Genomic DNA, 25,847 nt, shown 5'->3' with positions numbered 1-25,847 from the left:
GTATAAATTCTTGAAATAAGGTGCGACAATTATTTCATTCGTGTTTCAAAATCATATAATATAGAAGCAACGAAAATTGGAAAAATCTCTATTCCCAACAAGATGAAGATAAATTCCAATTAGAAACATACTATATAACATGTATCATCATCACATAAGATTATACTTGTCTAATATTTCCATCTTGAAAATTCAAATTTTTTAAATATATATTATAACGTTTTACACTCAATAATTTATAATTATATCACTCAATAACTTATTTGTGTTCTAGTTGGAGTTTTATGTGATGATTGTAATGATTGTTTGGGTAGTGTTCCCTCAATATTTGATTTATGTATTTTGAGTTTTGCTACTCATCATTTTTATATACTACATATTAAATTTTTTTTTAATTTTTTTAAAATTATTTTTTTATTTTAATTTTTTTTAACTTATTAAATTTTTATACTCATCAACTATATATTACATATTTAATAAGAGAAAAAAAATATAATATGTGATGTGTGGAGATGATAAATAAAATTTTTTATATTAAAATATATTTGTTAAGATCTATCCATTACGATAGAATTAAATAATAGAATAAAAAATAAATTTTTGTAGTTAAAAATATAATGCATTAATTTTAATAATTTAAGATATAATAAAAAAAACAAAACTCAGGAGAGTTAATTAAATTTTCTCAAAAATATAACAAAGGGTGGAAAGAGGGAATTAGACGGAACATCGTCTCGAGTCACCTGGGTCATGGAGCAGCGGCAGCAGAAGCAGGAGGAAGCCGCCGGAGAGCTATCATCAGTCAGTGAGAAACCCATATCGGCAAGAGTAAGAACCGCACCAAAGCGTTTCGTTAAGAGCCAAATCCCGGATTCCATCCTCAACGACCCAGCCCTCAACGCCGCCATCGCTCTCCTTCCTTCCAACTACAACTTCGAGGTCCACAAGTGCGTCTGGCGAGTGCTCTCCGCCAAAGCGAAGCGTGTCGCCCTCCAGCTTCCGGAGGGCCTCCTCATGTACTCCCTCGTCCTCTCCGATATCCTCACCTCATTCGCCTCCGTCTCCCAATGCTTCATCCTTGGCGACGTCACCTATGGCGCTTGCTGCGTTGACGACCTCTCGGCGTCGGCCCTCGGCGCCGAACTTCTCATTCACTACGGGCACAGCTGCTTGGTCCCCATCGACTCCACCTCCATTCCCTGCCTCTACGTCTTCGTGGACATCCAAATCGACACCCAACGCCTCCTCCAAACCCTAACGCTTAATCTCCCCGCCACCGCTACCAAAAGTATCGTCCTTGCTGGAACCATCCAATTCGCTTCGGCGATCCGATCCGTCAAGCCTGAATTAGAAAAGCACGGTTACCGGGTCTCAATCCCGCAGTCGAAGCCGTTATCGGCGGGCGAGGTGCTCGGTTGCACCGCTCCGAAGATTCCGAAGGATGTTGGGGGGGTGGAGGAGGAGAGAGTCATAGTGTTTGTGGCGGATGGTAGGTTTCACTTGGAAGCAATGATGATAGCGAACCCGGGAATAAGGGCGTTTCGGTACGACCCTTATATGGGGAAGCTGTTTCTGGAGGAGTATGATCATAAGGGAATGAAGGAGTCGAGGAAAACTGCAATTTTGAAGGCGAGTACAGAGGCCAAGAGTTGGGGCATCGTGTTGGGGACGTTGGGAAGGCAAGGAAATCCCAGGATTCTCGAGAGGTTGGAGCGGAGAATGGAAGAAAAGGGTTTCGATTATACGGTCGTCTTGATGTCAGAGATTAGTCCACAGAGGATGGCATTGTTCGGGGACACCGTAGATGCTTGGATTCAGATTGCGTGTCCTAGGTTGTCCATTGATTGGGGTGAGGCGTTCGAGAAGCCGCTCCTGACTTCATTTGAGGCCGAGATTGCGCTCGGCTTTATACCTGGTTGGTGGGAGAAGAGTGTTGCAGTGGGTTCAGGTACGGGATGCTGCGCCAAGAATGAGTCTTGCAATGAATGTGGAAATGGGGACTATCCCATGGATTATTATGCTCAGGATGGTGGGGACTGGAACTCATCTTATGCGAAAAACAAGAAGTCGTCCCTCCCCGTGCGGAGAAATATTGTGTCTTCTACTCATGTTGCTGTTTCTTAACATCGGATCATTTCAACGGAGGTTTTTTTTTCTTACTCGTAGCTTTAGTCTTTTTGTATTCTCAATCGCTTTCTTTATAAAATCTATTGGAATCCCCATTTTGTAATGTTTTGATTCGTGTGTGTGTGTAAAATGGTTTTGATCGCGTATTTTTTAAGATGAAAAGGACCGTGCTTAAAACTGTGATTGTACTGTTACAAAGCCAAATTGGTGAAGAACCGTTCTTCACCAATGGTTTTTATCTTGGCACCAATGATATTCTTCTTCTGAGAGCTGTTTATAATATGTTGGAAACAGCATATAAGTAGTTGCTATTATATGAAATGAGCGTATTTTTTTTCTCTCATTAATATATAGATGCCAAACGTATGAAAGTCTTGGTGAAGAGAAACATGGAGAAGGAAACCTTCGGCCCTTATGCCAGTAGTGGAGTAACTTGCTACTTTGAGTCAAAGGAAGAAAATTGTGCAAGGCAAGAAAGAACCAGCCCTTTGTTACCTTTAGAATCCCCGACCTTGGTGCTGTTGGGTGAAATTATTTGCTGTGCCAGGGATGGGCTTCATACTTGAGCTTGATCTGTTCTGGACTTCTTTGCATTGGGTCCTTTTAAATTTTAGTTTGTTAGCTGGGAAAGCTGTTTTGATTAGCGTAATGCCTTCAGGGATATTGCCCCTGTGCAACTTTTTATTTTGTTCAATGGCTGCTGTTTAAGTGGAGAGATTGATGTTTCAGTGTGTTTGTTGCCATGTAATTAAAGAGACTATTATTGAAGACTGGGATCGAGACAGAAATCTTGAGAACTTAAATTTGGAAATCTGTGGCTATTAGGTTATGATCAACAGCGAGAAAATGTTGCTCCTTTGAGTTTGACACTGTCATGATGCAGTCATAAATTATAATCCCACGGTCAGGGATCTCCAAACGAGTGCTCTCTATCCTTATGGATTCAAATGGATCCTCATGCTTCATTGAAATGCCATCCCCAACTCTAAATGGGGATGCACCATAAGATGGAAGAGATGTTTGAAATCACACTTTTAACAAGGAGAACGAATTCACAGAGCTGTTTATACGAGGAATATATATATATATTTTTTTATAAGTAAACAAATTATATTACTCCAAAAATAGGCCTAGCCCAGTATATACAAGAGACAAATCTGACTAGGAGGGTGCAAGAGAGACAAGGAAATCATGAAAGGCCTTGCCATTTAAATCAACAGCATTGGATCAAGTACATTACTTGCAATAAAATAGTTCCTCTAACAATCTCTCCTTGTTCTCAAACTTCCGCGCATTACGTTCTTGTCATAGACACCACATGATACACATTGAAATCATCTTCTAGACTGCTGAAATCTGATGTACCCGTCCAATAATTACGACACTAGGGAGCAAAAAAGTGGTATGAGAATGAGAAAAAGGTCGAACTTGTTACAAACTTATTGTTTTTCTTAAGTTAGAGATTTGTGTTCAAAACAGTAGCAAATCGTGCAGGCAAGGAACCCTTGTAAGCATCTGATACAGCGACAGCAGCTTCTGCAAGATTGGTCTTCATTTCTGATATATTTGACTCCACATGTTCTTTGTATCTTGAGACTGAGTCAACCAATGTAAAGAGGTCATAGGCACGGATCTGAATTTCTTCTTCACTTTGATTGATTGCTTCCCGCAACCTCAACTTGGACGTCTGCGAAGTAACATGAAGTTAATTAGGACATATCCAGCGTGCAATACTCCCCAAGGCCTAAATCGAACAACTGTTTATAGATAAATACACCAATAATACCAAAGCGGAGAAAACTATTCACTTCTGAGGTAGCCTTTGCAAAAACAACATAGTAGGTCAGATAATTGTCTTTTCCCTCAGATTTTTTATTCATCCTCCGCAATGTAAATGCTCTAGCTGTTTGACTAAGTACGAAAGAAGGCAATACCTTCAGAACCTCCGCTGCTTCTCTTTCCACAGCATCTAAGTCATGGGCCTCCCTTTGAACTTCCTCTATCATCGTCTTCGCTTCTGCTGCACATCGGTATGTGTAGTCCTGTATTTCCTTCTGCAGCAAGTTCAGTTGAGCTTCCAACTGCAAGTCAAATAATTTAACCAGCAAAAGATGAACATCCAACTATAAATCTTCATTATCTAATCGTCTTGCCAATCCCTCTATGAAACTTCAACAAAGAGATTTAATACCATTGACATGTCAGGCAGTCAAGCCAATCATTTTTTATCATAGTGCAAAGATCTATAACAATGAGTAAGTATAGTATCCACACATCAATATCATAGTGCAAAACCTTAGTCCTGAAGCACTTACTGCATCAATGTGGGATTGGAGTGCCACTATGTGATTTTTTTTCTCCTCAATCTTGGCAGCATTTTCCTTTGACAGTTGCTGAAGTGAAATCAAGTCTTCTAATTTTTCCATGGAACTCTTCTGTATGTCAACAGCATAGGAATCAAGTGCAGGCTTAAGTTTTGATTTGTAATCAATACCCATTATTTCAGCAGGTGTAGACCCTTTGGCATTCAATGCATACTGAAAATGGTCACCAATCTTTAACCTAAAACCACCACAAGAAGAGCAGTTGTTTCAGAGTTTATAAACACGCTACCATGCCTGGTGGTAGTTTGCAAAGGTATCGATGAATATAAAAACAAGAAAAAAAAAACAAAGAAACGATCACTACACAATAAAACACTTTCAGATGTTTATAGATCCCTACGTGTATGATATGCACCAGTAAAAATTCACTAGATTAGCATGATCTGCATCAGTATGAAATGCACAATTTGAGTAATAGTCCATGATTATACATAAAAGCTAGATCTCAAATAGCACCTCCTCGCTCAAGTACTTCTCACATTGCTTGGAAATGAGAAGTTTTTGTTTTTTATAATGTTCTAATGGGATTCCAATTGTATCACTGACTAGTTTTTTTGAAGTATAGGCTGTGACTGGACCTTCCATTGGGGGCATTACAAATGACATTAGAGCTTATCCCGACCAGAAATGTGGAACTTAAGCCTTACCACCTACAATGGGTTGGCCCGATGAAGACGTCAGGAATATAAAGGGAAAAGATTGTGATACCTCATTCTGATAAGTGATAAGGGTAGGTGATGTATGAGATCTCACATTGCTTAGGAATGAGAAGTTCTTGCTCTTTATAATATTCTAATTGGATCTTCAGTTGTATCATTGACTAATCTTTTTGAAATATAAATCATGCGGCTTAGGCCTTCCATTAGAGCGTTATAGATAGTGTTAAAAGCCTACTGAATATGTCTAAAGCATTGAAAAAAAACCTTAAAAAATAATAAACAAAGTTTTTTTATTGGCACCAGGTGTCCAGAGACAACACCTCAACTAATTTCAGGATGCACAGGCTCTCAATAAGAAGTTTTCTCTGCAAGTGCACCTTAGGTAATTCAAGAAGAAATTCCCTCAGTCTGATGGCTTCCAGAAAGTGCTTGCGGTTTGAACCTTAGACCTGGACTAAGCACTTACCACTTGAGCCAACCTCTAGGCTCTTACAAAAGAATTCACTGCTCTCAATGTAAAGAACAATTGAAATATCTACTAAAGCTTGGGGATGATTGATCAAGATTGGGCAAAAAATAATCACCAACATCTATCTTAATGAACCATGTAAGAAAAATTGCAACATTTGGAAGGAATCGCACATCTCATTCAACTATAAAACCTGACTAAGAGGTCAAAACATTTGAAACGCTACACATGGTTGGATATCAACCATTACATGAACTACACATTATAGATTAGATTCTGATTAGTTTCTGTAGAAGGGGGAAAAAACAAAAACAAATAGATAGCGTTCTGTTGATTACTCATTACCGACGATGAACGGTAAATCATGTAAATCTCACACGCACGTCGAGTTTATATCAATAAATGGACAATTAAGTGGGAATTGAATAACCTTCTCATAGCCTGGTTGCATTCCATGGCGAGCGCCTCTAGCTCCTTAAACTTGTGGCCAAGCGTGGCGTCAAGATCCCAGGACTTCTCGTCCCACGTGTTCCTGGCCAACTCTGCCTCCCCAATATCCCTCTCCATGGCCTGCAACTCTCTCCTCATCCTCTCTACGTCCCTTGAACTCATTGTCTGCGTCTCCGCCCTCCTCTTCAACTCCTCATTTTCTTCGCAAATCCTCTTCCTCTCCTCCACCTTGGCCTCCAATTCCCTCTCTTTCTCCTCCAACACCTTCTCCGTCGCCGCTATCCTGTCGGAGAACTCAGAAATAATGGTGTGGAACTTGTTCACATCCTCCTCCAACAGTCCTTTATCCTTCTCAAGCACCTCCTTCTGAGAAGGGCCCGACCTCAACGCCTCAGCCTTCGCCTCCAGCTCCGCCACATTGACGCCCAAAACCCCAACATTTTCCCTCAAATCCTCCTTCTTCCGCTCCAGTTTCTCCACAAAAACACCGTCCAACGAGTCCACCGCGTCGTCATCGCCGCGTATGTAATGCAAGTAACTCTCCAAGACGTACGCCTTCATCTCATCATTGTCGTTGTCGGTCGTCGAAGGCGACGACGAAGAGAGATAATCGTTGAAGAGAGCAATCTGGACGAGCCAGTGGATCAAGGCGAGAAAAGCGGGCCACTGGTGTGGAGTACCGGGAGATTTGAGGATAGACTTGTTGAATTTGAACGGGTAATTCAGGGACTTGAGCAAAAAGGGTAGGTCTTCATCGAGTTTGGAGAAAGGGAAGTCGAGACGAGCGAGGAGGAAATGGAGGGTGGTGGTGATTTCTTTGGCGGACGGCAAGGGGGTTTTGAGGGGAGCGAAGGATTGGGAGGAGAGATAGGAGTTGATGGTGGAGAAGGCAGATTGTTGAATTGAGCGATCCTTGTAGAGCTCGAAGGTATTAGAAGAGGCGGCCCGACCGATTCCGACGGAGGAAGAGGGCCGGTTGCTGGCGAAGCTGGCATCGGAGTCTCGTCCGAATTGACGTAGGTGCTCCGATTGGGTCGGCGTCGGCATTGGTTTAAAGGACTCCTTCGGCCGCCGCCGGCGACCGCCTGTACCTCTCATCATGTTTCGATTTGGGGGGTTGGATTAAGGTCTCTCCCGAACCTGCTCGTGTACTTCATTTTGAGTGAGTTTTTCCCGCTTTGTGGGATTGGATTAGGGCTTAACCAGGACCAAGCTCTGTTCAGAGTTGAGTTTCGGTTTGGGCTGCTACCTTCATTCTTTCGGTATTTTGACGAGCCCAGCCCAGTCTTTCAAATGAGAAGTTTGTTTAATGAATAATGTCACTTTATATGAAAACAAGTTCAAATCAAATCACCCTACCTAGTTAACCTTAAAAAAACATCTTGAACGGTCAAGATCACACTTGTTTAATAATCTTCTTCAAGAATCCAAGTACGACCTGATTTGTTTGATGCCCGAGGAACGGAAGATTATTGGTCCTGTTTGGATACGGAACCGGTTTCATCTCATCTCATCATTATAACTATTCTAAATTCTCACACGAAATATAATAAATAATTTAACTTTTTCAAATCTTAAAATAATAATAATATTAAAAAATAATATTCTAATAATATTTTATTCAACTTTCATCTAAAACTATCTCATCTCATCTCATTATCCAAACGGGGCCGTACACCTACCCAGGAGATTAATGGAAGTAATTTTGTGTCGAATACCTCCAAAAGATGACAATATTTTCAAAAGAATAAACGATAAATATATATTTTTTTGTCCCCTATCCAGGAATTTTTAAATCATCTTCTGGGAAAAAAGTTTCAACCAGAAAATTGAGAATCTAAACCAGCTTTGATTAGTGAAGTATGTTTCTCAAATGTTAAAGAAACCTTTGTAGGTCAAAGGATTTGATAAATTAAAATGATACGAGGAAGAGTAATTGATGGGTCATGGACTATGCAGGTTTAAGTACTCTTTTCTTCAGCAGCTGCCAGCAGCATAGAGCTCTTTAATGTCCTGGACATCATCATAGCTGCCAAGGAATACAGGGGACCTTTCGTGTATCTTGTTTGGAACCAAGTCAAGTGCCTGCAGTGGTAACATCTTCTGTGAGCTAACCAGCAACAACAGGAAAAGCAGAAGTTGAAATTGGTTACTTGGCATATCCAATGTTATGATTGAGTGAGTCAACTTTCTCCTTCAAAAGCAAAACATGTATGAGAATGATTCTTCATTGCTTCAGGTTTTAGAAAGATTAGCTTCTGACATTTCAACAGTAGATAAAAGAGAATTTTAAGAGGACCGGTTGTAATTCGCTTTTTAGTCTCCTACTCTCTTAAGATTTACACATTTTGTTGTTCTAAATGAGTTCTTGGAACTGCTTTAAAATTCATTAGCGGCCCCTTGGCTTTAGTTCAGTTGGTACAAGTACAAACAGGCTATATTTAAGCTTTATAATTCATAGAAAGATTGTAGAGATAAGGAATAACCAAAACAAAAACAAAAAAAAAAAATGTGCAGTTCAAAGTTTATCTGCTAGAACCCACCCGTTGCTTGCCAGTAAAAGCTTGACCTCCTGCCTGCTCCATCAAGTATGACATTGGAAAGACTTCATAGAGAACGCTGTTTTATAGAAGCCAAACCTTGTTATTTGCAAACTAGGCATTGACTTGAAGAATACATCAAAAACCAAAACAAAAGATGCAGACTACCTCTTGTGGTAACTTGTTATAGTTAAGATAGCTTATATCTGCAATGATTTTCTTGTGGGTACTGTAACCAGTTGGCAAAACATACCGTAGTTTTCCATTTGGGCTTTTCTTGTCGGCAGGGTACATAAATATGCCTCCGTAAAGCAATGTCCGGTGAACATCAGCAACCATGCTGCATTTACACAGTAGAACAGTACTCACTGCTTTAGAACACACCAATGGCTCTGTAAAAGAGCAGAGGGAGAAGAAGCTAATCGATTAAGGAGATTTAATGCATATGCCAGTGAAGTAGATCAAAGAAAATTCATTCCAGGTTCCAAATACCTTCCAATATATCTAAGAGACTTGGGTGACGAACCATCTTTAGGAAACTTGCAGTTTTCTACATACCTGAGAAATAGGAATGTCAATTTCTTTGACATTTAGAAATTATATGACAGGGTAAATGAAAAGCACGTACTTGGCAGTTGCCTCATCCCAGTTTTTGGCATTTCCTTCATTTACCGAGTAAATCTTTCCTTTCTTGGGAATCTGTTTAAAATAATTAACAGAAATTTAAGGCAAATCTCGTTTCTTGTGTGCAACCTCCAAATGCCATGGGCTTCATACATAATATATAACCAGAACTATGAAATGGGGTATCCTACGGGCTCTAGGGATAGAGTAAATCGTTTTACTGCATCTAACTTCTGTTTTCATCGAAGAGAAGAAAAGAAAACCTAGCAATAGCAGCTGAAAATGAAGGATACCTTGATGTCAGGGTGGGTTAATATGAACTCCCCAAGAGATGGATCGAGAGTGAACCCATTGACACCATTTCCGGTGCTAAGCACTAGCTGCAGTTCCAAATACTATGCAATTATCATCGTGATTTAAGTGACGAGCAGTAACAAAATCGAACCAGACAAGGTAGGAAAAATCTTGACTTTTAAAAACTAATCTCCAAAGGATCTCTTCATTTGAAAAAAGAGAATAAAGGTACCAGCAGTTTTAGCCAAGAATTACAAAAAGGATTAATCTTGACGCTAAACATCTGCTAGGATGCAGAGAGTAAGGATTGTTCCTACCGTGCAAGAGCTTCCGTACATGCAATAACCAGCTGCTAACATATGCTTTCCAGGTCGCAGAACATCATCAAGAGTTGGGTTATCCTTGTCTTTCACCAGGTAGATCCCAAAAATCTATAGGAAAGAGAAGGCATACAATTTACCACGCTCATACCAAATCACTGCTGAAATGTAAAAATCTGTGCAAAAAGAAAAGCCGAAGTATCAAAATGCTAGAGGATAAGAAGCCATACTGTTCCTATGGAAACACCGCAGTCAATGTTTGAGGATCCATCCAATGGGTCAAAAGCAACAATATATCTGCACATTCAACAAGAATTTTGAAATACAATTGAGCAAGGGTTCCTATAGTTCTAGTAAAAGGGAGTCCAATGACCATTGAATAAAAGCATTGGACAGTGAAGAACTTTTGCAGAAACCTTCCACGAGTTGATGGCTCGACAAATGTAGCCTCTTCATCCTCTTCAGATACTAGGATGCACTGAAACAATATTGAATAAACTATAAAATGGAACAATTCCCAAACAGTAAATTCCTCAAATATGCTTATAAATTGAACTTTGTGACACTTAAGATGTACTAAATTTGTGAAAATAATTCATGTGTTTCTTGGATGGTACAGATTGAGCACTGCGTGTTGCATGAACAGTAAAAAATTCCATGCATTATTCAATGCTCTTATCCGTACAAATATCATTTCTCTTTCTGGATATATCATATATAGTTGGAGCAGATTCTAGTACACTGACAGAAAACTTGGATGGACTTACTGTGCGTCCACTGCTAACTAAAGCCTTGACAAAAACTTCATTTGAAAGCACATCCAGTTTTTTCTGTTCTTCACCCTGAGAATGAAACAGGCAAACATGTTCATAGAAAGGATTTAAGCAATCTCAGAGGATGAATGGGGACACTAAAACCAATTTATATGGGAAAAGGCCACAAATAACTCACCTGAACATTGGTCTCTCCAGCAAGTCCAATGAGTTTGGCAAGACCTGCCTGCAAAGGGAAAATTTTTCACTGCACATAACACGCCTAGCTAATACGCTATCTGACATTATCATTGTTCTTCCATGCGAAATTCTCAATAAAAATCGCGAACGACAAGTGACTGTCATAATCTCCAATTCATGTAATGTAAAAGAAACTCAAAAGGGTAATCAAAGCACAGCTGTTTCAGAAAAGTATTGGGGGAAAAGAACAGAGGTAAGTCAACATACTAAACCATGCACGAAGATATACGTAAAAGATTGAGCAAAAGAAAAGAAAGAAAGAAAGAAACCTTGCTAACTGCGGAGCAGACGAATTTGCAGCCGAGAACAATGTGACTGAGCAAGATGGTGAAATCACCACGCGACTCGGGGTGCTTGGACTGCTCGTTCAGAACGTGACGGGTGATGGTCATCAAATCGGTTCTATGAGCTTCCGCCGCGTGATCCATTTTGCGCTAACGATCCCAAAAACCTGAACGTGCGACTCTCGTTCTATAAATATCTGATAGATATACGAGACCAGTTCTAGCAAAATATCAGAAACAGGGAAGGGAGATGAATGTGTGTGTGCATATATGGTATAAAAATCGAAAGGTGAAAGGAATATAATAAATTCCGCACCACTAGGTTGACAACTCGCTCGTAAATTATCCCCAAAAAAAGAAAGAAAGAAAGACAACACGGAGAGGAATATGGTATAATATACAGTGGTAGAGGTGATGGTGAGAGTCAGAGAAGAGAGAAGAGAGAAGGAGAGAGGAGAGATGGGTATTATGGATGGGATTGGAAGGATGACACGTGGTGGCCAAGCCATGACGGACGCTTCTTGAGGCAGCGGATGATGAATCAAAGATTCAAGATAATGCCTTTCGGCTCCTTCTTCTCTTCTGTGTCTCTCTCTCCCTTTCTCTCTCGCTGCGTAGCCGTTAAATGTTCCTTGTCGTTTGATGCGGAGGTTGGAAGGGACAACGGGTGGGGGGTGTTTTCAGGGCATTTGCCATTTATTAAGGGGGACCTTGCTCTTCACATTTACGTACACCTGAATTTCTGTCTTAATTGGTAATCATTCTGCCAAATGTCTATAAATTATTCACTACTTGGATAAGAATATTCGTTTCCTTTTTAGGATAATTATTTCTAGTAATTTTGCTATTAATAAGTCAATCACACCACAATTTCTTTTAATTTTTTAATTTTTTTTTAATTTTATTCTTCTTTAAATAATTAAATTCTTCTACTCATCATTCATATATTACATATTTAATAAAAGAAAAAAATTTTAAAAATAATAAAAATAGTGGTAAGTGATGTTTAGTATGTGGTGCTTACTAATAGAATTTTTCTAATTTCCAGATATAAAAAAATCAAGAGACAACATTGCTCAGCACTGCATCTCTAACAGACAACTTTGAAAATTTCAAATAAAAAAAAAAAAGAAAAAGAAAAAAAGGTCAAAACCAGGACAACATGGCGCTCAAGGATTTTTATCTGCCGAGTTATTAGCTAACGAATCCCCAACGTCCAATTTTGAAAAATTTTCTTGTAAAAAAATCAAAACCCTGGATAATAGCTAGGAAGGGTGCTCAAGGATTTTTATAAATAATTAGATGTCTCTATCACTATCAACTGGAAATTATATACGTTCTTCATGTTGTTAGTTGAGAATTTAATTTTCTAACAGGAATGATCGTATGGAAGATATGTCTATATCCTCTTAAGCGTTAATAAGATAATCAATTAAGGGTGGCAATACATTCACCGATTTTGGGTCTCGATTAGTGTAATTCATCTTTTCTTCTCTTTTTAATGAATTTTTTCCTACATTTTTTAATAATCTTAAACATTTTATTAAAAAAATACTTCTTTAATTATTAAATAAAATAATAATAATAAAAAGTCTCTTTATTTAATAATAATAAAAAGTCTCAAGAGACAGTCTCAGGACACAAAACATTTCCCATCAATTAATCGGTTGATCATGTATTCAGAATTTATCTTTGTATTCGAAAGAAAAATGATAATTACAATATTCATACCGAAATATCATACTTATTTTTTTATAACGGAGGGTGTCCAGGCCAGCTAATGTGAACCTCAACTAATTTCACGGGACCCTAAAGTTAACGACTAGGTAAATCTCCGCTCAAAATGTAAGTAATCAGCAACCTTCGGCCTTAATTTTTCTTTCTTTAATAAGCAATTCTACTCTTTGTCGAGCTTCTCTATGTAGAGCCTACTCAGCCTAGTCCTCTTACGATTTTTTTGGTAAATTTTCAATGTGGCTGGTTTGGGATCAAAGTTCCCGAGAAAAATATTTGACCAATTTTGGCCCTTGATCTGACCTGTCGAATAGGATTTATTTATCCAACCCGAACCGCAAATTAAAATTTACTATATATATTATATTAAACTCTTGTACGGCCACAGTATATCTTAGATTTTTATATGAATAAAATTCTCTATAGTTTTATAGATGTAAGCACATTGCCGAATTACGTAAATCTTGTATTGTGTGTGATTAATTCTATATTTTATTTTACTCTCTCTTACAAACTTAATGTATCGTAATCTTCTACCCAAATTTCCCCTATTGCCTCATGCTGAATATTAAGCACTAGCACATGCCCAAAACTTTCGAGCCAGAACTGATAACGGAAACGTTTATGGGCCTCTAATGGCATCGATGGTGTTCTATGACCCATTCTAGACAGAGGACGACACTTTCCATAATTTTTAGAACGACAAGCATATGAATTCATGAAAAACTGAGGCTCTTCCAATAAAACACTAAATTCCTCGGGTTATTACTCAGTTTGATTCTTAAAAATTTGGAGTTCCACAGGAGCTACACTCCCTAGAAATAGCATTTGTTCGACTAACACCTCCAATTCCACCTTGTCTTGCAGTATCTTTACTTGCTGCATACGGCTGCAGTATCAAGTCTATTCCTCATTCCTAACACAATCCCATCCGAAACAAATATGCTCGAAAGAATTAATAGAACAAATGCCTCTCAACAAAGAAGCAACTCAACCAATACTCAGAAGGAAAGAAAAGACTTCAATTGTTCTCTAGAAATGTCCACTACAAACTGACACGAAAATTTAGTCACTCATACCAAGGTATAAACAGATAAGAATCCCGGCATGGGAGAAAAAAGGCAACGAAACTTACCGGTCTCTTAACTCAATGCACCTAGGTTCATGCCCAAAAGATGAGAAACGATGTACCATAGGAAACAAGACAGCTACCAGCTAGGTTCCAGGCCTAGCTAAACTATTGCCAATGTATGTTGGCTTCTAAGACTCACCGAAACAGCATACAACATGTTTATAGCTTACAACCCCAAGCATCCAACACTCTAATCATAACTCTTCTCCATTGGTAAAGCCAGAGCTTCAAAAACCAACTAAGCTTAACTCACATGTGACACAAGACTAAGTGAAGAAGACTCTTGATTCACCACCGATCTCTTCCTCAATAACTCAGAAGCATTTCCGGTGGACAATAGCCGGACCAGATTCATCATATTCACCTTTGGATATCCACATCTGAAACATAGGTAAAGGAAAAAAAAATATATCAACAAAACAACCAAGCTAGATCCACAAACACCCACATGCTAGTCCATCCACCAGAAATCCAATGAAGTAATCAGAAATTCCTTTAAAGTTCTTTTAAAGAGCAAAAACGTGATACATGGGAGTTACCTGTTGGAAGGTACTTAGAGATGCTAGGATTGATCCTCCAATCCAAACACTGTACTTTCTCTCAGGAGGAGCAACCACCTTGATCTTCATGCTGCTGGGAGCAAGAGCCGAAATTTCCTTGCTCATCCGATCAGCAATTCCAGGGAACATGGTCGATCCACCGCTAAGCACGATATTTCCATATAAATCCTTCCTGATATCCACATCACACTTCATAATGGAGTTGAAAGTAGTTTCGTGGATTCCGGGAGCTTCCATACCAATGAGAGATGGCTGGAAGAGTACTTCTGGACAACGGAACCTCTCAGCTCCAATCGTGATAACCTGTCCATCAGGTAATTCATAGCTCTTCTCAACTGCAGAGCTGCTCTTTGCAGTCTCCAACTCTTGCTCGTAATCCACGGCAACATAAGCAAGCTTCTCCTTTATGTCACGAACAATTTCCCGTTCTGCAGTGGTAGTGAAAGAGTACCCTCTCTCAGTGAGGATTTTCATCAAGGAGTCAGTCAGATCACGACCAGCAAGGTCCAACCGAAGTATTGCATGGGGGAGGGCATATCCTTCGTAAATTGGCACCGTGTGGCTCACTCCATCACCGGAATCCAAGACAATACCTATCCAAGCCACAAAGTCAGTGAGTGTACAAGTATGAATAGAGCTATTGGAAGAAGGAAAAAAATACAAACTCTGTAAGAAAGAACTCGAGGTATCTCCCAAAACTATAATTATAGTAAAATTCACCTCCTAGTTCTACGTGTCTGTCTCACCAACAGTTTCTTAAAATTCCATTTCATTTCGCATCATATTTCACTTTCATGGACACAAACTGCACCGGATTGAGCAAACTAAAAAACTGTACAAGCCAATCCGTATGTTTGTCTTGAGAGTAAGTTAAATTGAGCTTTCCAAAGTTCATGATTCCAAAATAGATGTCAGAACCAGAAATCAATGGCTACTGATGCTAACCTGTTGTACGCCCACTGGCATAAAGGGACAGAACAGCCTGGATGGCAACGTACATAGCAGGTACATTGAAAGTCTCAAACATGATCTGGGTCATCTTCTCCCTGTTGGCCTTAGGGTTGAGTGGTGCCTCTGTAAGAAGTACCGGGTGCTCTTCAGGGGAAACACGAAGCTCATTGTAGAAAGTGTGATGCCAAATCTTCTCCATGTCATCCCAATTGCTGACTATGCCATGCTCTATAGGATACTTCAAGGTGAGGATACCTCTTTTAGACTGGGCTTCATCACCTACATAGGCATCTTTCTGACCCATTCCAACCATGACACCAGTATGGCGAGGTCGCCCAACAATACTTGGGAACACTGCCCTTGGAGCATCATCACCAGCAAACCCAGCCTGCACATATCAGGAGGCAGAAGACATCGTGTTGTTAAAGCAGAAGTATCCAAAATTGTTACATAGCACAATATTCGAGCAAAAGACCCTCATTTGATTAAACATGGAGGAAATTATAAATAACTAATTAACTAAATAGGAATAATTCGCTAACCTTGACCATGCCAGTTCCATTGTCACAGACAAGAGGTTGAATATCCTCCTCGGCCATCTTTTATAACCCTGCACAAGGAAAACGGTATAAAGTAGAGCCCACGAAAGTTCTGACTAATACTAATAGCTATACGAATTATACGAGCCTAGGTTTTTGCTTTGGTTGTTTCTTTTTTTTTTGGGGGGTGGGGTGGCGTTCTTACGGCACCATAAAAGCTTCTTCCCTTCAATGAAGTTAATCTTGAAATTTGGAATTTGGAGAAGCCACAATTCAGGGAATAAACATTTCCATTCTCTACTACATTAGTTTTCTTAAACAATATTAGCAGGTGTAAAAAAATGAAAAAAAAAAAATCCGAACCCAAAAAGTCAAAACGTGGCATGTTCAACACTGTTCCAGAGAGTAGTCCAATAAAAGACACGCTTCATTTCCTGTACCAACTCACAGATGGTCCGAGTTCTCAGATATATAAACTTCTATAAATCACTGATTTAGATTTCTTCCAAGTACAGATGGAATTTAATTACTCTAGAAAATCAAATCAAGACATAGATGCTATAAGTTTTTCAACTACACCAGCATATACAAGGATGCCCCTACACACAAATGCATACATACAGAGAAACCAATATAAACCTCAAGATATCAAAAACTATAAAATATCCTGGTTGGGAAACAGCTAGAATGATCAAGATCAGTTATAAAAGTACTGTGATGAAAAGCAATTTTCGGAGAATCGGATTCCAAATACGCAAAGCTAACGGAGTCATGGAAATCATATAAAAAAAATTAATCAATAACGATGTAGATCTACACCAACCTCGTTTACAGAGAAGCTTTGGCTTTAGGGAAGAGATTCGGAGTGAGAGAGCTTGGAAAATGGCAGGGAAGCTGAAAACTGGAAGCGAACTGGTTGGCAGGTGAGTGAGCTTGCTTGGTTTTATAAACCCAAACTCACGACATCGGTTCTGTTTGGTTTCGAGGGGAAAGTTATTCGGGACGGAGAATAAATTGTGGAATCTAAAATACTTTTCTGGTTGCCAAACGGATGAATGTGGTGGTGACGTGTGAGCGTGACTTTAATTTTTATTTTTAAAAAATATTTAAATTATAAAAAAATTATATCAAAATAAATTTATAAATTGATATAATTTATTCTAATACATCAAATTATAAAATTATTTTTATTATAAAATATATTTAATAAATTTCATAAAATTATATTAATTTATATAATTATTTTTATATAATATTTTTATATTTATAATAATTTTCTATGTATTTTCTTTTGCCTTGTTCGATTATAGGACAGGAAAAAGAATCTTGTCTGAATTTTTGGTCGTTTATATCTATGTGAGTGTATTTTCCACGTCAGCAGGGCGGCTATTTTTGGTGGGTGGGTGGGCGGTTTGGGCATGCTGAGTGCCGACCACTTGGAAATTTTGGTAGATTTGACTTGGCAAAGGCCCACTCCGTTTTTACGCTTTTCTTTTAGAAATTTCAAGACGAATATATTATTAGAAAAATGATAGACCCACCACTGATGGGTGGCTCCCGCTGGAGTCAGCTATCTATTATATATTTTTTAATATATTTTTTTATAATTATTTTTATATAAATTTTTTTAATAATTTTAAATATTAAAAAAAATTTATAATGTTATTAAAAAATACTTCTTTAATCATAAAATAAACAAAAAAAATTATTTTTTTATTTTACTTTGTGATTAAGGAATTATTTTTTAATAATTTTTTTTTACTTCATAATTAAAGATTTGTTTTTTAATAATATTATAAATTTATTTTATTTTTTTAAATATTTAAAAATATTAAAATTTTTTTTATAAAAAATAACTGTAAAAATAACACATCAAAATGAGTCACCAGACTTTAGCAGTACTTATTTTATTATGGTAAAGCAATAAATCGGTCCAGACCCAGTCGAACTATCTTTATTCGCAAGTTGAAGTTGCACGTTTATTGTAAAATTATATTAGTTATAACAAAGTTTAATATAAAGATCTATATATGTAAGATAAATAAATCTGATAAAAATAAATTTATAAATTGACTAATTTTCATATGAAATATAAAATTATTTTTATTATAAAATAGATCTATTATATTATATAAATACATGAACCGGTGGAACCATCAATTTTTCTAAAGAGGGACTAATTTTTCTAACTTATGACACATGTATATAAAATAAATAAAAAAACAAATCTTAATCTTAATCTCACGAAAAAACATAAAAACGTAAATACATATAAAAAAGTAAGTTCTCATTAATTTGTTATATATATGCAAAGATTAAATTATAAAAATACAACTTAACGTGTATTTCATATTTGTGAGACAATGTTTCATGGATATATATTCATCCATTATTACTTTTACAATGAAATTTGTAGAATTTACATTTTTAATAAAAACTATCGAGTGATCTTTTAAAAGTCTAACTTTCATTTTAATCTGTAAGCTAGTTTATCAAGTTTAATATAAAATCTAGATATTAATTTAGTGTCACATTAAGAGTATAATATTACAATTAAGATCTTAAATAAATATTTTTATTGCTCGATAGAAAAAACTTCTTAATTATTTTTCCTATAGATCATCAAAACTAAATAATTTTTTGAATTTATTTCATTTTGGATTCCATATTAAAAAGCCTAATGTTGTATAATAAAAAATTTTGGGATACAAATTAATGCGTTTATTATTTCTCGTAAACCTAACTTTAATTTAATTTTGAAGGGACCATATCATAGAAAATACATAATATTGTATACTGAAATTCTAGGAGATCTTTATGTATGTATGTATATAGAATTATGAAAAAAAAATTAGCAGAAATCTTGAATTTAAAAAAAAAAATGGAAGGGTCACGTGGTTCTGCTACTTAAGTCATGTCAATTTGTAGAACTATTGTTATGGGAGTTATTTGTGACTATAGTACTTTTATTACGCGCGCGCGTGTGTATATATATATATATATATATGTTGACGTAGTAAGTTCTCAACAAAAGAAAAAATGTTCTTAGATCCATTATGTAATTAGTATGTCAATAGACAAACTTATATGCATAATTTTTCTCAATGTATATGTTAAACATGTTTTTAGTGTAAATCACGAACCACGAATCAATATTCACCCCAAAGTGCAATTTTTACCATATTAAGGGATGGTTGTCTGTTATCTTCTTTACATGTAAGTTACATATATGTGCGCGCGCACGTCAAAACATCACTTATAATTTTTTTTTTTTTTTAAAGTAAGCACCAAATTTTGTGAATGAATATAACTTTACTTATGACAGAATAATGAGATATTGCAACGAAAATGTCTGGTGATTACGACAAATCTTAAACATAATACTTCTACAAATCTTAAAGGTGTATATACAGTCAGTTTTACGAATTTTTTGTGCATTATACTAAAGTGATTGTTTAAAATAATTATTTTATATTAAAAAATTGATGCAGCTAATCACATCAATGAAGTGCACAAAAAATATATAAAAGTAACTATATATAGAGTTTTTAAATTTAAATATAGGGCTTTAAAATGGCATATCAAAGAGACTATGCAACAAGATGAAGTACGAGACTGAATTTTAAGTTTTAACCCAATAAATGCGTCATCTTCACGTGGAAAAAAAAAAGAAGAAAAAGATAGACGTTGTTAATATAATCTAATATGAATGATGCGTAAATGTTATAAAATAATATTATTGTATTAAATAGAAGAGGAATATCATATTAAATGAATACGCGTATTAATATACAAAATTATTTACAATTGGATTTATCTTAAATTATAAGTGTCTTTTGAAAAATTCAGAAAGAGACTATGTAACAAAAACGGCACCAAAACTAAGGAAGCAAATAAGCACAAACCAATTGTGAATACAACAAGAAATATTTATTGGTAGCGTTGAAAGTCAGAGGGACGTTATCTATCAAGAACAGAAAGACCTACCATATGCTTTGAAAGGTGTGATTTAGACCCAAAAAATCATAAACCAGATGACCATAATTAGTTAGGCCATTTTTTTTTTTACTCAAACCAACCATATATTAAACAAAAGGGAATATAGAGTTATAAAGTTATTACAGAACATAAAGAACATAATGAAAAGTTATGGGGGTCAAATCCAGTACGAGTCTAATAAAGAGAGTCATAAGTGATAGGATCTTGAGTAATACGTAATGAGTTAACAACTCTTTGAGCAAGCTCATGTGCCTTATGGTTGGTACTTATGGGGGCATGTAAGGATCTCCAGTATGTGAATTGACTGAGTTGATGTTGACAATCTTCAGTGATGTTTTGGATAGACCAATCAATGTCTTCATAGCTATCACTGATGGCTTTGTGTACAAGTTGAGAGTCGCCTTCTAGAAAAATAAATTGAGCTTTGAGCACCAAATTAGTTAGGCCATTTGAAAGACCGTTTCCCTTCTATAAACGACAGTAATATCAAAACACAATATATCCTCCCACACATTATTGTATCATTTTTATGATCATTTTGGCTTATCTAGAAAGTGAGATAAGATGAGAATTTTATGAATAATAATAAAATAACTTGTGAATAGTAATGAGATAGTTTGAATTGAATATTTTTTAAGTTTTAAAAAATGAGAGATAAAAAGTTTAATACAAAATATTATAAAATTAAAATATTGTTAAAATATTTTTTTATAATATTGTTTTTGTTTGAGGATTTGAAAAACTGAATTGTTTTTTATTTTTTGTTTGAAATGTTGTGAAAGTTATAATAATTAATTTGAACAAGTTGTAATAATTAATTTGAAAATATTTGTATTTAAATTATATTTGAAAATAAGATATGATGATATGAGAATTTTAAGATGAGATATATTTCCAAATAAACTATTATCCATTCTCGTCCATAAGTGCGTTTAATATGAGTTTATTTTACTATTAATTAATATATAAGATGGATGTGATTGTTCTATCACACCAAAATATACCAAGAGAATTGCTATAGCTATAAAGAGAATATAAAAAATAATTCTACAAATTAATATGGTTTTATGTGATTTATTAAATTTTTTTTATAATCAAAGTAATTTTATAATCTGACCAATCACATGAAGTCATGTTAATTTGTGAGATTATTTTTATATAATTTTTATGTGTCTAAAATGTTGTCATATACAAATAATATAAGAAAAAATCTAATTGTAAGCGATTCTACGCACTAATACGCGCATCCATTCAATATGATTAGTTAGAAAGTAAATTTTTATTGAAAATAATATTAATTTAAATTTAGAATATGAAGATAACAATATTAATATGTAGATTAGTACGTAAATTTATTTGTATATAATAAAACTCATAATATAATAGAATAATTATATTTAAATGCGTTTACACCGCGTGGATACCGTGCAATGTCAAGATTTTCAAATAAAATAAATTAAGTTCAACTGGACAGGGACGTCTAAAAAGTAAGTTCAGCAAAATGTTAACACAGAGATGGGCTTTGGCACGCGATTTTAAGGCCGGCATTCAGCACAAAGGCAAAGGCAGTGGGCACGCATCGGGCACCCACAAGCTGGAAGGAAGCCTAAAAGGCTAAAAATAAAAAGAGTAGCCCAACTACGCAGGTCGCAGTCTTTTATACTCCTGAGTCCTGACGCCTCTCTCGAACACATCCAAAGCACACACAGAGGTTAGACTTCTCAAGGTAAGGGTCATTGCGCCTTCTCTATCTCTCTCTGTCTGATTTGTTTTTATTAGTCAGATCTGTTAATTTTATTTTCCAATGTTAATTTTCTGGATTTTCGAGAATCTCCTGCACGTATTCGATCTGCAAACCTAGGTTTTAGGTTTCGTAAGTTCCTTATAAAATGGTCTTGAGAAGGGAAAGAAAAAAGAAGAATCAGAAAAGATCGCTGTTCAAGAAAGTTCTGAAGTGAATATTTAGAAATGTTTAAGAAAGAATAGAGGTTTAATCCAATCATCCAAATAATTTCCACAAACGATTGACTCTATCGTTTGATTCCTTTCTAATTTCATAAAATGCTTTGGTTTACGCTGTTTTGGGGGGTTTGTTCGTCATCTGTATTTCGAGGCCTTAGCGTATGTGCTGAGAAATTATGGACATAAGGTAGTTGAAATTTGTGGCTTGTGTTTTCAACTACTATTTCCTGTACTTGAATGAACTCTATTCAATAGTATTGTTTTTATGCTTTAAGAAATGCTGACTGTTGCCTTTGTCATTTTTAGCGACCCAGCCGGCTTCTCCTTGCTCTGAGTTGTTTGGATTGCCTCTATATTGCTATGTAAGTACTGTCTTAACATAATCCCTTCTTCCTCAGGGTTTTTGTTGCATCATATTTTGAACATTTTATCTTCACCCTGCCCATCTTTTGGTCTCATGATTTTTTACTTTCTGCCACTCAGGAAGGTACCATTGGATATTTGTTCTATGAACATCACTCATCTACCTTCACCTAGAGTCCATAAAGAAAATTTATTTTTTCTTCCTCCATCCCTTTTGTCATATTCATTATATATGAACGAATACACTATCATGTTTTCCCTAATGCAAGAAGATTGACTACTATCCTCTTATAAATATGTCGAACACTAGTTTCCCTTGTGGTTCTATCCTTCACAATCACTTTCGATAACAAAATCTACCACGATTGAGACCATGCATTCAATTCCCTGTTCTTTTGGTTATTACAAAATTTACCATAGTTGAGACCAATTCATTTGATTTAAATTCCCTGTTCTTTTGGTATTAGGCCTCTCTAATTCTGTGATGTTTGGCTTATACTTTACTTTGTGTACTTTTATGTGTTTTTGTATCCTTAGGGCGGATGATGAACCTGTTGATCCGAAGAAATATCTTGAAGAGTCTTGCAAGCCAAAGTGTGTGAAACCATTACTTGAATATCAGGTATATTGCATTATTGTTTCTTTCAATTTATTTTTGTTCCCAGCCATCTCTTCTGGTGGAGAGTGTTCGGATGGATATGGTTTAGGGGAAGGTTTTAAGTGGAGGAGGGTGGTAATATATAAGAGGTGTGGTAAAATTTCCAAAAAATATATTTTGTGGATAAAGAAGGCTTTGTCAGTAGAATATGGATGCACATTTTAAGTCCTCGTGCTATTCTCGTAGATCCCTTACCTTATTACTCAAATTTGTTTTGCCTTTTCTGCTGTGCTTTCTCTATTACTCATTAGTTCTGAGTCCTTTCTCCCATTCCTTTTGTTTTTTGGGTTGGGGGAGGGGTGTCCTCAAGGAGAGGCTTTTGTACCCGATTTTCTAGTAGTAATTAGGTCTGTATCTTCCAATGAGCTCTTGCTTTAACTTAGCTTGCGTGCTTTATATTGGTCATGCAGAATGAAGAATATATGGATATGTGGCCTTTATGGTGAAATCACTTAACTAGACTACCTTGTGTGTCAAAAGACCTCCCTCTCCCACCAAAAAAGGCATTGTATCTTTTAAATGGTGTTTGATGGTTTGTCAGTGTGATACCTCATATGATATGGATAAGGGTGGGTGGTGTATGGGATCTCACATTATTTGGGAAGGAGAAGTTCTTGCTTTTTATAAGGTTCCAATGGGTCTCTAATTGTATCATTGACTAGTCCTTTTGGAGTATAGGCCATGTGGTTTGAGTCTTTCATTGGGGCGTTACAGTCAGTTATACCGCTGGTCCTTTGAAAGACTTATATTTTGGATACTCTGGTTGGATGATTCTTAGGCTGATTTTCATGCAATTGCTGGACCAGTTTTTTTCTTTTAGTGTAGTGACTAATCAATTTTTTTTTTAGTGGGGTATTTAGTGGAGCCTGTATACTAGGATAGGATATTTTCGGTGCACTGTGTGCCATCTACTTCCATCACTCTATCTATTTGATTTCCAAAGTATCTCTCATATGGGGATAGACAAATAATTTTGTGGAGATCCAAGCCTTTTCACCAAATATGAACTTTCTATGTTAGACTTGAATCCACCTAATGATTGTGGGAATACTCTTGAAGGTCATTTAACTTTTCTTTAATATTCTAGGACTTGAATAAATAAAATGGACTGTTTATTGATGTTAAAATTAAAATTAAAATTGGAATTGATCATAAGGTTTAGCAAGATTGAAACCATTGTAGGGATTCTAAAATTTCATAATGACATTGACCCACACACCTGATGTGGTAATTAATAGAAGCTTCCCTAATCTAGGCTATCACATTTAATGTGTTGAATTTGGAGACAAAATTTGTAAGTTTTCAAAGCACCCTCCCTAGTTTAAAATCACAAAAATCAAAGGGCACAATACAGAGTTTTCAAATCAAGCAAGGGGCATGCTTACAAGATATTAGAAATTGTGATCGTTGACTCTTCACAGTGGAAAAACATTTTGAGACCATGAAAATTGTATATTAGACGAACACTTGGGGGTGCAGAGAGTATTTCTTTTTGTCACGAGTGGAACTTCTGCTAACAGGGTGCTCTGATGGTCAGTGGAAACTGGATAATATTGGTTTGAAAGATGTGATAGGTGAAAGACAGAAACGGAAAAGTTAAAGTAGGCAAGAAATATATATATATTTTTTTAATCTCAGGAATGAGCAAGCTGGTGTTATTTTCTCCTATTTGGGGCTTGCCTGCTTCCTTTATGTTTTAGGTTTACCAACAACTCTCTCATTTGTCAACATGCTCGTATGGGGTGTGTATTCACCTGGGTAATATTCATGTGAAAGGATTTATTAAAAAAATATCTGAGAGGTTCTGAGTGAAGAGCCTCTAAATCACCTAACTAGTTGGTAAGAGAAGTGAGTCACAGTTGTAATCGATCTCTTGTTACAGGCATGCGTTAAGAGGATCCAAGGAGATGAAACTGGGCAGAAGCACTGCACTGGACAATATTTTGATTACTGGTCATGTGTTGACAAATGTGTAAGTAAAGTAGCATTCTCCAATTATAAGGAGACTGATGTCGTTTACATTGATCTGCATCTTCTAAAAAATTTCTATTTTGCAATGCAGGTGGCGCCAAAGCTTTTCCATAAAGTGAAGTAATGGCTACATGATTTTGTTCTACTTTAAAAATTCAGTAACTGCTGAACATTAATTTATTGTTGTTTGGTGAACTGGGAATGCCTGTTTGGCTACCTTCCACAGCACTATGCATATTTCGAACCATGGGACCTTGAGTTATGGTCAATAAAGATAGAATCCTTGGTGTTGATTTGGCCAATCAATTTTATTTTTTATCCCAAGAAATTTTTTTCTCATCAGTCACTATTCATTACTTCACACTCCACATCTTATGAAAAACATCTTCACATCTTATGAAAAAAAAGAAAAATTATAGGTGTGAGATGTGAGATTGAATAGTGGCTGATGCATAGTATTTTTAAATATGTGAAGTTTGTATACCGTTCCAAAATGTGCAATACGGGAGATTAGATCCAATGACATTACATGGTGAAGGTGTTTGGATAGTGGTATTTTAGAAAAAAAAAAAAAAAAACAAATAAGATAGTGATATTCAGTATGTAGTGTGAAGGGCACGTGCCCTCGGGCAGGTTATTTATAACGACAACGCTTTACTAATAGCAGCTCCACATATGTACGTGCATGCATGCATATATGTGTATATATATTTATATATGTTTTGTTTTCACGCAACAGAGTTTGAAAGGAATCGTGGAAGCCCATTGTAAGCAAGGAAAAAGATAATATATACTAATTTGGTAATTTACATAT

General features: G+C 36.2%; 5 protein-coding genes across 7 annotated transcripts; 2 read left to right on the top strand and 3 right to left on the bottom strand.

Moving 5' to 3' along the window:
* Positions 1-679: 679 nt before the first annotated feature.
* LOC109007067 (2-(3-amino-3-carboxypropyl)histidine synthase subunit 1) lies at positions 680-2,956 on the top strand. The gene is made up of 2 exons (XM_018986582.2): positions 680-2,145; positions 2,482-2,956. The coding sequence occupies exon 1, from the start codon at positions 751-753 to the stop codon at positions 2,122-2,124; it is 1,374 nt and encodes a 457-aa protein (XP_018842127.1). The 5' UTR covers positions 680-750; the 3' UTR covers positions 2,125-2,145; positions 2,482-2,956.
* Positions 2,957-3,221: 265 nt separating this feature from the next.
* On the bottom strand, positions 3,222-7,338 carry LOC109007066 (kinetochore protein NDC80 homolog). Its single transcript, XM_018986581.2, has 4 exons — positions 6,070-7,338; positions 4,443-4,689; positions 4,062-4,208; positions 3,222-3,814 (listed from the first exon to the last, which is right to left on the bottom strand). The coding sequence occupies exons 1-4, from the start codon at positions 7,188-7,190 to the stop codon at positions 3,584-3,586; spliced, it is 1,746 nt and encodes a 581-aa protein (XP_018842126.2). The 5' UTR covers positions 7,191-7,338; the 3' UTR covers positions 3,222-3,583.
* A 487-nt stretch (positions 7,339-7,825) lies between these two features.
* LOC109007069 (fructose-1,6-bisphosphatase, cytosolic) lies at positions 7,826-11,667 on the bottom strand. Of its 3 annotated transcripts, none has more exons than XM_018986589.2 (13): positions 11,481-11,667; positions 11,150-11,384; positions 10,819-10,866; positions 10,635-10,709; positions 10,284-10,345; positions 10,098-10,164; positions 9,865-9,978; positions 9,547-9,633; positions 9,258-9,328; positions 9,122-9,187; positions 8,883-8,969; positions 8,633-8,708; positions 7,826-8,174 (listed from the first exon to the last, which is right to left on the bottom strand). In XM_018986589.2, the coding sequence occupies exons 2-13, from the start codon at positions 11,306-11,308 to the stop codon at positions 8,067-8,069; spliced, it is 1,020 nt and encodes a 339-aa protein (XP_018842134.1). In that variant the 5' UTR covers positions 11,309-11,384; positions 11,481-11,667; the 3' UTR covers positions 7,826-8,066. The 3 variants fall into 3 exon arrangements, with proteins under 3 accessions (XP_018842134.1, XP_018842135.1, XP_018842133.1); XM_018986590.2 differs by having other exon boundaries at positions 11,150-11,361; XM_018986588.2 differs by having other exon boundaries at positions 11,150-11,331; positions 11,481-11,666.
* A 2,229-nt stretch (positions 11,668-13,896) lies between these two features.
* On the bottom strand, positions 13,897-17,031 carry LOC109007071 (actin-7-like). Its single transcript, XM_018986593.2, has 5 exons — positions 16,904-17,031; positions 16,084-16,151; positions 15,536-15,929; positions 14,570-15,183; positions 13,897-14,410 (listed from the first exon to the last, which is right to left on the bottom strand). Exons 2-5 carry the CDS (start codon positions 16,138-16,140, stop codon positions 14,345-14,347), a joined length of 1,131 nt encoding a protein of 376 aa, XP_018842138.1. The 5' UTR covers positions 16,141-16,151; positions 16,904-17,031; the 3' UTR covers positions 13,897-14,344.
* Positions 17,032-21,651: 4,620 nt separating this feature from the next.
* On the top strand, positions 21,652-25,335 carry LOC109007072 (cytochrome b-c1 complex subunit 6-like). Its single transcript, XM_018986594.2, has 5 exons — positions 21,652-21,805; positions 22,348-22,403; positions 22,942-23,026; positions 24,945-25,034; positions 25,125-25,335. Coding segments are annotated over exons 2-5 (210 nt in total). The 5' UTR covers positions 21,652-21,805; positions 22,348-22,401; the 3' UTR covers positions 25,158-25,335.
* The last annotated feature ends 512 nt before the right edge of the window (positions 25,336-25,847 follow it).

The sequence above is a fragment of the Juglans regia genome, chromosome 13, assembly GCF_001411555.2.
Source record: "Juglans regia cultivar Chandler chromosome 13, Walnut 2.0, whole genome shotgun sequence".
In the NCBI taxonomy this organism is placed as follows: Eukaryota; Viridiplantae; Streptophyta; class Magnoliopsida; order Fagales; family Juglandaceae; genus Juglans; species Juglans regia.
The sequence above is the reverse complement of the archived record's forward strand: the minus strand, read 5'-3'. Positions and strand labels throughout refer to the sequence as shown.

What these genes read in the sequence shown, in the direction of transcription:
- LOC109007067 (XM_018986582.2), top strand. Translation starts at nt 751, where the DNA reads ATGGAGCAGCGGCAGCAGAAGCAGGAGGAAGCCGCCGGAGAGCTATCA.
- LOC109007066 (XM_018986581.2), bottom strand. Translation starts at nt 7,190, where the DNA reads ATGATGAGAGGTACAGGCGGTCGCCGGCGGCGGCCGAAGGAGTCCTTT. An exon ending in TGCAACCAGGCTATGAGAAG is followed by an intron (nt 4,690 to 6,069) that starts GTTATTCAATTC and finishes TGGTGGTTTTAG; the next exon opens with GTTAAAGATTGGTGACCATT. An exon ending in AAGCAGCGGAGGTTCTGAAG is followed by an intron (nt 3,815 to 4,061) that starts GTATTGCCTTCT and finishes GTTACTTCGCAG; the next exon opens with ACGTCCAAGTTGAGGTTGCG.
- LOC109007069 (XM_018986589.2), bottom strand. Translation starts at nt 11,308, where the DNA reads ATGGATCACGCGGCGGAAGCTCATAGAACCGATTTGATGACCATCACC. An exon ending in TAGTTAGCAGTGGACGCACA is followed by an intron (nt 10,346 to 10,634) that starts GTAAGTCCATCC and finishes ATATTGTTTCAG; the next exon opens with TGCATCCTAGTATCTGAAGA. An exon ending in GCGGTGTTTCCATAGGAACA is followed by an intron (nt 9,979 to 10,097) that starts GTATGGCTTCTT and finishes TCTTTCCTATAG; the next exon opens with ATTTTTGGGATCTACCTGGT.
- LOC109007071 (XM_018986593.2), bottom strand. Translation starts at nt 16,140, where the DNA reads ATGGCCGAGGAGGATATTCAACCTCTTGTCTGTGACAATGGAACTGGC. An exon ending in ATGGAACTGGCATGGTCAAG is followed by an intron (nt 15,930 to 16,083) that starts GTTAGCGAATTA and finishes TGATATGTGCAG; the next exon opens with GCTGGGTTTGCTGGTGATGA. An exon ending in CTCTAAGTACCTTCCAACAG is followed by an intron (nt 14,411 to 14,569) that starts GTAACTCCCATG and finishes CCTATGTTTCAG; the next exon opens with ATGTGGATATCCAAAGGTGA.
- LOC109007072 (XM_018986594.2), top strand. An exon ending in AACCATTACTTGAATATCAG is followed by an intron (nt 23,027 to 24,944) that starts GTATATTGCATT and finishes CTCTTGTTACAG; the next exon opens with GCATGCGTTAAGAGGATCCA. An exon ending in GGTCATGTGTTGACAAATGT is followed by an intron (nt 25,035 to 25,124) that starts GTAAGTAAAGTA and finishes TTTGCAATGCAG; the next exon opens with GTGGCGCCAAAGCTTTTCCA.